Consider the following 14730-nt stretch of genomic DNA (forward strand, 5'->3'; position numbering starts at 1 on the left):
AATAGCTTTCTACATGCATTAATTACTAAGCCTATTAACTATAAAACTAATTTTTTTGCAGTTCTTGAGTTCCCACATCAAGGAAGTATCTGATCATTTATGGTCTCAGGGATTGTCCTGGGAGTGAGTTCACTGTGGCACTGTGCCTGTGTTCAAGAACAAAGACACTCAATAGTGATGTCACAGCGTGTATAAAAGTTCGGCTTGGTTTTGACTTATGGCCTTTGACACTGGAGGCCTGGTCCTCTCTCCTGCCTCCGGTTGGGGCATAAGGTCATTCATCCTTAGGCTCTGGTTTCTTTGCTCCCTTGGGATGAGATCCAGAGGCCCCAGCCTCTGTGCAGGACTGGGTCTCTCTATAGCCAATGTGTGAGGTGTTAGAATTCTCAGGTGTGTACATTACACTGCAAGGAAATGTCTTTTAGATCCATTTTTGAGTATGCCTAGAGAATTCTTTTTAAATATTTTATTTATTTATATTTAGGGATAGGGGAAGGGAAGGAGAAAGAGTGGGAGAGAAACATCAGTTGGTTGTCTCTCTCATGCCCCCAATGGGGGACCTGGCCCACAACCCAGGCATGTGTCCTGACCCGGAACCAAATCAGCAACCTTTCAGTTTGTAGGACGACACACAACCCACTTAGCCACACCAGTCAGGGCAAGAATTTAGTAATATTGTGTAATAGGCAGTTGTATTCCTATTTTAACTGATTTAAGAAAAACACTTAAAACAAATAAATTACAGTTGGACCTGGAAACTCTTAATACACTGGATTAGGCTAAAACACCTGGAGTATTTCCTAAGCCTACTCATTTCAAAAATACCCTCCAAGAGGGTTTTATGCTAAGTACAATAAATCAGACAAAGAAAGACAAATACCATATTACTTCATGTATACGTGGAATCTAAAGAACAAAATAAACGAACAAACAAAACAGAAACAGATTGAGATGCAGAGAACAAACTGATGGTTGCCAGATTGGAAGGGTGTTAAGGGGCTCTGTGAAAAAGGTCAAAATATTAATAAGTACAAATTGGTAGTTATGTTTAGCAGCGAAACAGCACCAGAAGTTAACCTTGGTTCAATAACCTAAGTTCTTGAGTTTTGGCTAAGAATTCAGAACCAAGACTCAAATACAAGCAAAAGTTTATTTAGAAAGTCACAAGGGTAGAAGAAGTGTGTGGGGGGTAGATTGATTCTGTTTTGTCTTTATCAGGTCTTTGATTACGTAAGAGGACTGAGTTCTTCATTAAAAGCTAAGATTTTTTACAACAATGTAATTTTTTTGTACATGCTAAATTTTATGGAAAGCATTGTCAAATAAGAAGTGATGCTGGTGCGGCAGCATCCCCCAGATGCAGAGCCTGGGACTTCCGCTGTCTGTGAGGTGAGTGGAGCTACAGACTGGACCAGAGGCCAAACTTGGGATCTGACAAGATGACCAAGCTTCTCCACAGGATGATCAAAGAAATGCAACATTTGCTGGCAGAACCGGTTCCCGGCATTAAAATAGAACCAGATGAGAGCAACACCCGTTATTTTCATGTGGTCATTTCTGGATCCCAGGGTTTCCACTTTGAGGGAGGGACTTTTGGAGCTATTCCTTTCAAAAAAATAACTGATGGCAGCTCATAAAGTACATTTTCATGACCAAAATTTATCATCCTTATATAGACAAGTTGGGAAGAATGTGTTTAGATATTTTGAAAGGTAAGTGGCGCTGAGCATTGCAGATTTGCACAGTTCTGCTATCGATCCAGGCTGTAAGTGCTCCCAATCTGGACGCTTCATTAGTAAATGATGTAGGGAACAGTGGAAGACCAAGGAAGCAAGCAGTAGAAACAGCCAGAGCATCAACTAGGCTGTAAGCCATGAATACTATTTAAATTGATCTGATCATCAAGTGTGCATCACTTCTGTTCTGCCAAGGCTTCTTCCTGTTTTGTTTGCATTTAGTGGACACAGTCTTAGAAACATTACAGAATAAAAGCCCAGACATCTTAAGTTCTTTGATGATTAAATGCACACTAACAAATCTATGTCTTGTCCTGATTCACTGTTGTAAAGCATGAGCAGAGGCTAGAAGTATCATCTGGATTGTTGCGAAACGTTTAAAAGCTGTGGCCCCTCTCTGCTTTTATTCATTTCCCTCATCAAGGTTTAAGTATAAAGCACTGTAAATAAAGGTAGTTGTCAGGGTTAGCTGCAGGGGTGTGGGTGTTCTTTATTATTTTTTGCAGGGGGGTGCTCCTTTCTCCCTCTTTACAATGATGTAATTGCATTGGTTAGAAGCAGCTAACTAGTTCTTTAGAATATGCTTTCTGACCATAACTTTATTTAGATGCTGTAGGTCCACAAACTTGATTGCTTGAACCAAAATAGGAACATTAAACAAACATCACGGCCCTCACTAATAACACTGTGACTTGGCTGTAAAATGTAGACTCCTCCCTTCAGGAAAAAGCTTGTGACCATTTTGTATGGCTTGTCTTGAAACTTCTGTATATTTTATGTTTTAGTAAAATTTTTTTTTCTACTTTGCTTTTGTACAGTTTATTTTGCTGTGTTTATTTCATTTTCCCAATTGACAGTCATATTTAAAAATTAAAACTGATGAAGCATTTCTGTTTTGGTCTTGACAATCTGACAAGTTGAATGGCAAGAGGTGGGTTATGGCAGTTTTTCACTGATGCAAACTTTTGTTAAGACATCACTGAATGAAGTTTTATTTTTAATTTATTGATTTGAGAGAGAGAGAGAGAGGAAGCGGGGGGGAAGGGAAGCGGGGAGAGAGAGATTGATTTACTTTTCCACTTTATGAATTCATTTGTTGATTCTTGTATGTACCCTGACTGGAGATCATACCTGCAACCTTGGAGGAATCAGGACAATAGGACAATGCTATATCTACCTGGCCAGGGCTGAATGGAATATTTTAAAGCTGGCCTTGAGCATGCATAAGGCATCTGTATCTAACTTTTTTTTTTACCTCCTAAAAATTTGAAAGAAATGTATTTGTGTTGCTTGATTAGCTAGAAAATCATTGGTGTCTTGCCACAGTGTTTGAAAATTATTGTACATGAGAGCCACAGCAAAGCAGCAGTTGTGACTGACTTTGTAGGACTTCCACATGTTATACCACATTTTTGAAAGGGATTTGGATCATGGCCCTTTTCTTAGTTCTTGTCTGAAAGCTTCATGTGTGACAATTGGCGTGTGCTATTAGGAAACACCCATCTGATAATCATTTGAGGTTTGCTGGGGCATTTTTTAGTCTTTCTTACAGACCTAACGAGAAAATCTCAAGCTACCAGCTTGCTTAAATGAAATCAGAAAGATTTCATTTCAGAGCCACAAATCTTAATTACTGATTCTTATTTTCATCCACCTAGTATTTGCTATGGGAGCTCTTTTTATTCTTTAATTGGATAATCAGTAATTTTTTTCTGTATTGACAGAGTTCTCCCCCTCCACCACCACCACACACACAAAACTGTTCTTTCCCACCCCTCTCCATATCTAATTCATGATTGGCGTTATTTTTAAGGCATGAACATAACCATTCCTAAGTATGTAAATATTAACATGTGGGTTGGAATCCTTGTCTCTTGCAGTTTCAAGGTGACGCATATTGTAGCCCATCTGAATTTCCCCCGCTGCTAATCTCATAACTTTTGGAATTTTCTTCAGAATGTGGTGTATTTTATTGTGCTCCTTTGTAAGATGAAGAATTATCTATTAAAATTATGCTTTTAACATAAAAAATTATGCTAAACTCTCTGTAGGGTATATTGTATGAAATTTCTAAAAATCTGGTATGTCCTGGTATGTTATCAGTCATAACTTAAAAACGTATGGTACAGAAATAACCAAATTTCCTTGTCAACTGCATTATAATGGCCTCATCTTGGCCACTCCTAAGTCTTTTTTTATTTGTAGACAGTTACTGTTTTACTCTGATGTCAGGCAAGAGGTGTTCCTGCAGCAGTGCTTCATCTTCAAGGAGATTCATGGGGACTTTGACAAGTACACAGACTTCTGATAACTTAGGTCAATTTACCTTCATGTGGGATGGACATAATACACCTTTCAGGTGATTCCCCAAGGCTCCTCATACAGCCCCCCCGCCAATGTGGCTGATCTTGCCCTCATCACCACAATGGACCCATAACATTGAAGAGGTCATATTAACACCCGAAGACAAGCCTCTGCGGCAGGATACTACATGCTCTGCTAAAACATCTGGGAGGTAGAAAGGCTATGAACCCACAGGAAATTCACAGCCCCAGCACTGCCCTGAGGTTTGGGTGTCCTTGGGCAGGTAAGATGCGTGCTGCCCCAGAATGTGTGTTTGTTAAAGTGCAAGCCTATCCAGTCCCTAAGAATGTGAAAGAGGTGCAAGCCTTTAGAGATTTGGGGTTTGGGAGGACTTTTATTCCCCACCTGGCACAGTGCCTCTGTTCCTATGTCACCCAGAGCACACATGGAACGAAGGATCAGAGTAACAAGCCACCTTTGAGAAAAAGAGCGATACTGGTGAAGCTGATTAAAGCTCTGGGCATCTCGCAAGCAGGGCTACCATTCCACTTGTCTGTGACTGCAGAAGGTATGGGCCACGCACTATGGCAGACCCCAGGAGACAGTACCCCTTGGATGGGTCCCAGCTCTGTGGAGGGGACAGAAACCTGACATGTGCCCACAAAGGAAGAGCTCCTGGTAGTGTCCCCAGCGCTCCTGCAGGTGGAGCCTCTCACAAAGGAATAAACCACAGCATTCATTGGGCAGAAGGCAGAGCTATGGGCTGGTGATTCAAGAGCTCTGGAAACTCACCCTTTGCACTGACACCTGGGCTGCTTTAAAGCGATCAATCCAGTGGTTTGGACGTAGGAAGCTGAGGAGTGGGTGATCATGAGTGTGACTTGTAGGGGTCAGGATGTTTAGGGACACATTTGGGTTCACCTGCAAGAGCCTGAGGCAGTCCTCACTCTCTTCCACGTCCAGACTCATAAGGCACTGATGTTCCACAGCCACCAGGAAGCAGATGCCCGGGCCTGGGTACGAACCTTAGCAGCCAACCCTTCAGTAGATACAACAGATTGGGTCAGAGAAAGGGTGGCCTCTGAGGTGCCCAGGTGGGATGGCATATTGCCACAGGTGCCAACTGCCTTTGAACTACAGTGACTTGACTAACGCAGTAACACCATTTACTGTCTCCTCTTTTAATTTTTATTTATTGATTTTAGAGAGGGAGAGAGACTGATATGTTGTTCCACTTATTTATACATTCATTGGTTGTTTCTTGTATGTGACCTGACAGGGAATTGAACCCACACCCCTGGCATATCCAGATGATGCTGTAACCAACAGAGGTACACAGACAGGGCCCAGTGTGTTCTTAATAACACCCTAGACCAGTTATTTTTAACTGGTGTACCACAGGAGGCACACTAGTATACTGCAAGAATTTTTAAAACATGCATTACCTGACTGCTCAAGGGACCTCTTTTCCCTTAGATTATCAAATAAAACAATGACAACAGCCAACATAACAATAGCTGTCTGCTGTGAATGAGTCAAAATTATACCTACTTTTGTCAGATCAGCAAAAAATACTTTTTTTGGTGTGTGCCTTACTTTTAGTAATTAGTTTATGAGATGAAAAGAGTTAAAAATTGCTACCATGGACAACTGCCAAGGCAGCTGTGGTACAAGAAACAGAGTTCCACCCTGGCTGGTGTGGCTCAGTGGATTGAGCGCTGGACTGCATACCAAAAGGTCACCAGTTTGATTCCCAGTCAGAGCACATGCCTGGGTTGCAGACCAGGTCCCCAGTGGGTGCGTGCAAGAGGCACACATTGATGTTTCTCTCCCTCCCTTCCCTTCTTTCTAAAAATAAAGATAACATCTTTAAAAAAAAAAAAAAGAGGAAGAACCAGAGTTCCCAGCTGGTGGGAGACAGGCAAATGGACATATTGGGCCCCACCCTGCAAGTGAGGGCTCTAAATATGCTTGGGTCTGTGTGGACACTGTCTGGTCCAACCTACACTTTCCTCTGTAGCCATGCCAACCAGAATGTCACCGTTAGGGGCTTAGAAAAGCTGAATACTATGTGTAAACACCCTTGTTAAACAGACATTGACTAGGGGTCACATTTCAAAGGTGATGACATACAAGACTAGGAAAAGAACATGACATTGAATGGCGGTTCCATCCTGTAACTCCCAAGCAGTCCAGGTGGACTAAAGTACTGCCCTGTATTTAATGCATCTGAATGATCAACCAGTAGGGCCTCTAACTGCAGTTACCTAATGGGCATCAAAGAGCTACAGTGTGAACCTGAAAACCAGAGGGTCCATGACGGGGGACCCTAGGAAACAGTCTATGGAATCTTCTGCCTAAGAGGGAACTAATGGCAAATGCATGTGGTTGGGGCTATTCCAGACAGGCAGAGCAAGAAGTCAGAAGAATGCTCTGTATCTCAGGCACACTAGGTTCCCACATCTCTGCTGACAGTATGGGAGATCTGAGAGTCATGGCTTCTTCACTTCTGCCTTTCAAACCTCATGCATCTTCCTCTTCTCATGACCATTAGCCCAGAACCATAAACGGGACAATGAGATACGATGTCCCACCTCACCCAAGCTGACCACTTAATTCAGTGGAAGCATCTGGACACCAGCTTTTATTTTCATGCCACAGGTCTCTTTTTAACTGAATGTATTGATTCCAATTTCCAATCAAAATCAAAGACAATGAGCAGAGGTCAAATTATGAACATAAGCAGATGAAACTGTTCTCTTCCAAGATCTTTCCACAATGACTAATTTCTGTGAACACAGGTGTAGCATTCACTAGCAACAAATGTGGAAAATATGTCTTTTAGTATTGTAATAAAGACTGAAGGGGAGCACAGAGATCGAGTCAGAAGACTCCAGTATCTGCACCAGTGAACCAGAAAAGAAATTCCAACAATTCAGAACTCATATCATGATCACATACTAGGAACATAATGGAAAGTAAGTATCAAAAAAACTTTTATCTGAAATATATCAAGTTACACATGAAAAAGGAAAAAAGAAAAACCACTTAATCACCCTGACTCAAAAGACATTATAATGGAGGTGACACGAGTTTTATAACTGTACAACTAATTAAAGTCAAGTATAGCAAAATATATGTAGTATAGATGAAGAGGACATAGAGTAATTATATTTTAAGTGTTCATATCAGTAACATGAACTAGAAATTAACACAGAGGGGGCCTTCTTCAGGGTGAGGCACTTAAAAGGAAAACCATATTTCTAACAAAATATTTCTGTACTACCCTGAGTTCTCATGCACAACATTAAGTGAAGATCTAAAAATTCCCCACCTACTTTCCACTCACACAGTTTCTCTCCAGTGCTTCCTTACAGATATGAAATTTCAAGGAAAAGTACATACAGTCCCTGTATTCAGAGTTTCTGTCCAGTGTGTGTCCTCCCATGTCTTCGCAAGGACGCGTAATGTCTGAAGGCTTCACCACATTCCTGACATTCATAGGGTTTCTCCCCGGTGTGCATTCGTGCGTGTCTTTGCAGGGATGATGGACACCTGAACGCTTTCCCGCACTCCGTACATTCATAGGGCTTCTCTTCACTGTGTGTTCTCACATGCTCACGAAGGGATGAGGAATAATCAAAGGCTTTCCCACATTCTGCACATTCATAGCGTTTCCTTCCACTGTGTGTTTTAACGTGTTTTCTAAAGTATTTGGGACAACGGAAACTCTTCCCACATTCCTTACACTCATATGGTTTCTCCCCAGTGTGCGTCCTCACGTGCGATTGCAGGGAGGACAGGTGCCGGAAGGCTTTGCCACACTGCTGACATTCATAAGGTCTATCTCCAGTGTGCATCCTCACATGTTCTCGAAGGTAGGAGTAAAATCGGAACGCTTTTCCACAGTGCTCACAGTCATAGGGTTTCTCCCCAGTGTGCATTCTCACGTGCTCCCGCAGGTAGGAGTTACAGCTGAAGCCTTTCCCACATTCCTTACATTCATAGGGCTTCTCTCCAGTGTGAGTTCTTACATGTCGTCTAAGGTGGCACCCAAATATAAAGGCTTTCCCACACACTTTACATGTGTGGATTTTCTGTCCACAGTGACCTCTCACATGTCCCTGAAAGGATGAGTGGCAAGGGAAAGCTTTTCCACATTTCTTACACTCAGTGGAGTTTTTATTACTGAGACTCGGCAGGTGTCTCTCAGATGTTCTCCCAGCATCCTGACACTGATAGGGTTTCTCCACATGGTCAGGTTCCACATGAGTGCTCAGGCAAGAGACATACCTGCAGGCTTGTGGATATTCCTCACATGGATGAGGTTCATGTCCAGTGGGAAAGCTTTGCTGATTTGTGCAGGCTTTTCCACATTTAGTGCATTCATAGGGTTTAACTCCAGGCAGATGTCTCTCCTTCATGGGAAGATCTGAGATCTGGTTCAGGGTGTCTCTACATTGATTAGCTTCATTAGTTTCACAGGGAGTCCCTAGCATGTGACTTCTGTTCAAAAGAAACAACATATTATTAGGGATATAATTGTAAGGGATTTCTCTATTCAAATTTATAGACTGTTGTTAACGATTACTGTGAATATATATTTACCATTTTCAACAAATGGATATGCTTTCTGTATTGTCTGCACTGTTACAATGTGGAACAAGCTTAATGCTCTGGCTGAGCTCAAACAAAGCAATAACATTAGTTCAATGTTTCTTATATCTGGGATTTCCTGATTGTTGTTTCCAACGGAGTTCTGCATAGACACTCAATCTACATCATGTTTATGAAAATATTGTCTGATAATCACTCTATAAGTATGCAATTGTTTAGCTGGGTTTATGCTTGTTTATAAATTTCAACTTAGTCTAACACTCTGCCCAGAACCCCCTTCCTCCTGCGGGAGCACCGTTTACCTCAAACACCCCTCCGGGGTGTGGCGCGGAGCTCCAATGTTATGAAATGTCCACTGTTCTCCAAAAACAGACCAGGAATCATTTCTAGTGAATCTTACTATATTGTCTTCAATGGATATTTCTGTCTTCACGTTTTCCCGCCAAGGGCTTGATCCACTGGTGTTGTCTTGAGTGCAACAAGCTGCAGCAACGGATAGCACATAGACATATCTCAGTTTAGTGGGATTCACTTAATTGTGCTATGCAGATATGCCTTTTCTACAAACTGAAGGCAAGACCCTCGACCAGCAAAGCGACTGAAACTCGTTGAAGGCTCGGATAATGGTTAGTATTTGGTAGCAAGAAAGTACTTTTAACTGAGGCATGCAGGTTTTTTTTTAGACAGAATGTCATTGGACTCTTAATAGACTACAGTATAGTATCAATTTAACTTCTATATACACTGTGAAACCAAAATATTTGTGTGACTCATTTTATCGTGATACTGGCTTTCTTGCAGTGGACTGGAACCAAATCCGCAATCTCTGAAGCCTGTAATTTAATTTCTTGGGGAGAAAAGAAAATAGACCCCATGTAAATTTATTTTCATGAACTGATCCCAAAATGTGGAATCAAACACACAACCTTTTGGTGTATGGGACAATGCTCCAACCAACTCAGCCACCTGGCCAGGGCTATGGAGATTGAATTTGAGGTAAATATTATCACAGAAGCAAAATTGGGAGGAACTGGGCAAAATGCACGTGCCCAAATGCTCCCCTTATAAGAGGAGATACATAAAATCTTTCCAAGGGAGTGAGGATGAATGGAAAGTCCAGCAGGAAGGCCAGGTAAATGACAAATGTCACTCTTATCAAACACAGACTGAGTCATGTTTCTAAGAGATATATCCAAATATCAGTCCCTTATCTGGAATTTGTTCCTCCCGAGAGTTGTTGCTCGCCTGGTGTTCAGACACCGAGGTCCTAGAGGAAGCATTTCTTATACTCCCAGTGCCACTGGGAGACCAAAGAGTGTGTGGCTGCTGCACTGCTCCTGGAGAAAAGCTCATCACAAGAAAGGATGGAGGGCAAGAAACATTCCACAAGATGGGCCAATACTATGATTTTCAAGGCTTCTGATGATGGGTAAGTATGGCTTTATTTTGCAGCAAGATTACCATGTCAAACGGGTACTAACCACAGTGTAATGTTCTCAGAGGTGAAAACCATAAAGCTGCTCTTATAGCCCCACAACAAACTGGAGAAACTAGGGTCACGCTTATAAAATTAAAAAACCTCAAACCTTTATTCAAGAGAAGTAAAAAGCCAATTTAACACCTGAAACTATCATGGAGCCCTGGCTAGTGTGGCTCAGTGGACAGAGTGCCAGCCTGTAAACTGAAGAGTCACTGGTTAGATTCCCAGTCAGGGCACATGCCTGGGTTGTGGGCCAGGTCCCTAGTTGGGGGTGTGCCAGAGCCAACCAATCTTGTTTCTCTTGTACATCAATGTTTCTCTTGCACATCGATGTTTCTCTCCTTCTTTCTCCCTTCCTTTCCCTCTCTCTAAAAATAAATACATACAAATCTTTTTTTAAAAAAAGAAAAGAAACTATCATGGAAAAGCCATTTGACTTTAGGAAGGGTCCATGAAGACTTGAAGCGTGTCTGTCCTTTTTTCAACATATTTTCATTCCTTGGCTCCAATAAGAAATAAAAATTATAAGAAATATGTCTTCCCTAAGTGAAGGGATGATCCTTACCCACTAAGGCCAGGTTCCTGAATGTCTCCAGCATCACTTCTCTGTAGAGCTTCCTCTGAGCACCGTCCAGCAAAGCCCACTCTTCCTGAGTGAAGTTCACAGCCACATCCGCAAAGACCACTGTGTTCTGAAACATCCCACATATTCTATTTCAACAAGGCACCACTTCACCAACACGTTCAGGAAAATGGGGCAGGCTGACCGTCAGGGACCCAGACTCAATTCCTAGGGCATCTGAACTCACATTCTCATGGGAAATGACAACAAGCAAGCAAACTAAATGCATACACTCAGTGCTGGTAAGTGCTTGGAACCTTGAAGCAAAGTTTGACAACAACCGGTATAAATTTATATACACATAATTAAAAAGAATGATTTCTAATGAGATGGAGCATATTTTGCAGTAAGCTAAAGATTAAAAATAAAACTATTATTTAGATATCATGGAACTGGACACTTGGTTAGCTCACAAGTTATTTCCTTGTGAACTTCAAGACCCGAAATCTGAATGTCATCATGTCATGAACAGAGATTTCTAGTGCTGCTTGCTCTTAACAGTTCTCACCCTGGCTGTCAACAGCATCCAGGAGCCTTACCTAGTCATCTCATATTTGACATAGATAGAGACACAACCCCTTCCGGGATAAGGTGGACGCCGTGGTCACTGACATATTTATTTATCCTTAGAGAGAGGGGAAGGAAGGGAGAAAGAGAGGGAGAGAAGCCTCGATCGGTTGCCTCTTACACATTCCCAACTGGGGACCTGGCCTGCAGCCCAGGAATGTGCCCTAATCGGGAATCAAACCAGTGACCTTTCCAGCTACTCAATCCACTGAGCCACATCGGCCAGGGTTTTTTGAATTTTTTATTTATTGATTTTAAAGAGAGATAGGATGGGGCCTTGGGGGAGAGGGGAGACATTGACTTGTTCTACCCATTTATGCATTCATTGGTTGATTCTTGTATGTGCTCTGACTGGGGATTGAACCTGCAACCTTGGTGTATCAGGACAACACTCCAATCCACTGAGCAACCCCGCCAGGACAGTGCGTGAGGGAAAGATTTCACAACATGAATCCAGGTGATTTTGAGAGTATATTTATTAAAGCAGGGAACAGTGAAACAAGGGCTTAGGATAGAAGCAGCAACAGGAGAGAGCCTAGGCAGGGCTGCTTTGGCTCTCTAGAAATATTATAGGGGAGAAATGAGCCTAGCCAGGGCTGCTTTGATTGCTACTCTGGTTGCAAGTTTTGTGAGGTCCCTTAAGAGTTTAGGACATGCATGCCCCTAGGTGAAAAAGATGGGGGAGGGAAAATTGCGGGCTTCCAAGAGGAAGAGTGGCACTTGGATCTTTTTGAGGGTTTTTAAAGGCTAGGAGTTTAGGAGAGGATCTCAACAGACTATCATCAGCTTTTCCGGGTATGTCTTTTCAGGGTCTTGGTCTCTACTAATTGGTCAGTTCCAAGGCAGGTCATTAGTCACTGCAGCTGGCCCTGCCATATCCTGCCTCGTTTTGCTCTTTTTCTGGGCCCGGAGCTGAACTGCTCCAGAGAGTTAAGGTCAAGGGGTTCTAAACTGCAAGACCAGCCAATATGATAGGGAAGGAAAGGCCCCGTTGAGTGCCAGTTTTGCCCACTGCTAGGTAGGGCTTTCCGCCCTGCTGACCTATTATCTCTTTGTTCAGCTATCAAAGTTTCCCAATTTCAACTGCCAAGGAATTTCCCTAGATTTTTAGTATCCTGCCTCAACACCACCTTCCTGCTCACGCTCCTCACTCAGAAAAGCACTTCTCTGTCTGATTTGAAATGCTGGCATAGCTCTAAGATACGAGCCTTGTCCCTAACCTACAGGCTCCCCCATCAGCCAAATCGGTGACGGTCCCGCCCTCCATCAGTCCCAAAGCCCAGCTGCAGACCTGGGTGAGGACCCCTAGGACCCCACCTGGTAACAGGACACCGGGGAAGCAACCCCTGCGGAGGAAAGATTCAGGTCCGGATTCCCGGGAGCTGGAATGGAGGAGGCCGGGGGCGAGGGACGTGGGAAACCAGGATCGCAGTCATTTTTAGCCGGTTTGTTCGGTGGAACCAGCCCCTCCTGCTCTCGAGACCGACCCCAAGCATTCACAATCCCAAGGTCGCTCTCTAGGCTCCCGGAGCCTCCCTGCAGCTCCTCCTCCAGTGTAGGTGACTGGAGCCACAAGGCATAGGCAGAAACAAGCGCTAGGACTGCCAAGAGCAACAATCACTTGGGCTGCGGATGCACCGCCCCCGAGCCTGATTGGACGGTACTCCAAGGTCCCGCATTCTGATTGGACAGGTCTCGGGCACACTCAAGACCCTGGTTGGACAGAAGAAAAGACTCTTCCGGGGGGCCGTGTGTAGGCAGATCCCTAGCCTCGCCCAGTAATCATGATTATACTGTGGCCCCACACCATCTCTGGTGATCGGACAGTTACAGTCCCTGGGCCCAGAGTGATGGGCAGAGACCGAGGTCGCATGGGTAAATCCCGCAGGAATGCTGGTTTAGGGCATCACCCTCTCCCTGCCACACCTTCTCTAGGGACAGTACAGGCGGGCGTTAGAAAGGTGCAGGAAAAAACCCGCTCAGGGTAGAGCTGACTCCACATCAACCCTTAGGCCAGTGCCTTCTCCTGATTTGGGAAGTTCTAGCTCAGTTTTCCCTCAATTACCCCTTCTCCAGAACGAAATAGGAGGGAACAGTAGGGCCTGGTGAACTCAGTCGGGTGGGCCAGGTGGCATGGTCTCTGTGGATCTGTTCCCTTCATAAATACCAGTGGTACAGGATACAGCAAGGGAGGAAATTCTAGGGCACTTTTATGGTTTTAAATAACTGGAAATTACGTATTTTTCAGGAAACATATCAGTTCACTATTAAACTCATGATAAATTGCAAATCAATCAGAATAGAATATGCCTAGGCTTTATAAGTCACGTATTTAGATAATGTGCATAATTCCGACTATTCGGTTTTAATGTGAAACAGAACAGCATCACAGTGTCGCGAACTCTGCACCTCATATGGAAGAGTCACTATTATTTCAATAACTCAAATCCATATCTTTACCTCACTCTAGTGCGTGAAAGTTTCTCCATTTTCCCCAAACAGCAGAGGACGTTCCTAAGACAGTTCTCTGGAGGCACTCCCAGGGCGCCGGCACCACACCCCATGGCTGAGGGCAGATACTGAGGTCGGGACACAGAGGATCCTCACATGGGGACCGGACAGGAGGCCAGGACCTCGCCCAGCGGCTGAGGCCAGAGACTCCAGTGGGGATGGCAGGCGCGGGGGCGGGGTGGGGGGGTGGGGGCGAGATGCGTGCCCGCGGCTGGTTCCAGCCCTTCCAGGTCTCCGGTTGCACCGCGCACTCACCATCTCCACGCTGCTCAGGAAACGACGCCCAGCGGCTCCGCAACTGCGGCAAGTGAGAGTAACGGTGACGAGACACCTAGGGTCGCGCATGGAACACGCGCAGTAGCACCACTGCCGGTAAGAGCGAAGCTGAATGAATGATGGGCGGAAGCAGAGGTCACGTGGCTGAGGTGGACGGATGTGCGCATTTTTGACCTCAGTACGTTTCTGCTGGCCTTCTCCGCACAGCTGACCAGTCCATTCGAAAGGTCACTATGAGCAGCGGGTGCTCCTGAGCTGGCAGATCCAGCGTCCGTCGAAACTCCTCGGCCCTTTCTTGTCCTTTTGCTGGACCAGGAAGTCCCTGAGTCAGTTTCCCAGCTGAGCACCACTCTCCTGGAACCATAACCAACCACCTCTGCGGCCAGGGTCAGCCCACATGGGTTAAGGTCTGTGTGCATATGTGACCCTCGCTCAAGAATGAAGAGTTTGAAGTGTGGCCCTTGACACCAGCAGGTTCGCCCTCCTTCCTGCCTCCACGTTAAGGCTTGAGGTCAGCACCAGGAGGTCCAGGATCCTTTATCCATAGGAAGTAGGAGCCCGCAGCCTGACATCCATCACGCAAGCACAGGGTGTGAGATGTTAGGATTCAGGTGTGC

General features: G+C 44.4%; 1 protein-coding gene and 1 pseudogene across 1 annotated transcript; one reads left to right on the forward strand and one right to left on the reverse strand.

The window, feature by feature from the left end:
* Positions 1 to 1439: 1439 nt before the first annotated feature.
* LOC149999641 (ubiquitin-conjugating enzyme E2 N pseudogene) lies at positions 1440 to 1888 on the forward strand (annotated as a pseudogene).
* A 4780-nt stretch (positions 1889 to 6668) lies between these two features.
* LOC149999642 (uncharacterized) lies at positions 6669 to 14477 on the reverse strand. Its single transcript, XM_090290177.1, has 6 exons — positions 14319 to 14477; positions 13934 to 14135; positions 12644 to 12927; positions 10703 to 10829; positions 8960 to 9140; positions 6669 to 8546 (listed from the first exon to the last, which is right to left on the reverse strand). Exons 1-6 carry the CDS (start codon positions 14475 to 14477, stop codon positions 7457 to 7459), a joined length of 2043 nt encoding a protein of 680 aa, XP_090146303.1. The 3' UTR covers positions 6669 to 7456.
* Between the last annotated feature and the right edge of the window lie 253 nt (positions 14478 to 14730).

This window comes from Furipterus horrens, unplaced genomic scaffold (genome assembly GCF_987537825.1).
Source record: "Furipterus horrens unplaced genomic scaffold, mFurHor1.1.pri manual_scaffold_10, whole genome shotgun sequence".
NCBI lineage: Eukaryota > Metazoa > Chordata > Mammalia > Chiroptera > Furipteridae > Furipterus > Furipterus horrens.

Bases quoted from the DNA above. Each gene is read 5' to 3' on its own strand.
- LOC149999642 (XM_090290177.1), bottom strand. From the start codon at position 14,477: ATGGTTCCAGGAGAGTGGTGCTCAGCTGGGAAACTGACTCAGGGACTT. The intron at 14,136-14,318 runs GTGCGGAGAAGG...CACTTGCCGCAG, and splicing joins TTCGAATGGACTGGTCAGCT to TTGCGGAGCCGCTGGGCGTC. The intron at 9,141-10,702 runs GTAAGGATCATC...CCGTTGCTGCAG, and splicing joins CAGGAACCTGGCCTTAGTGG to CTTGTTGCACTCAAGACAAC.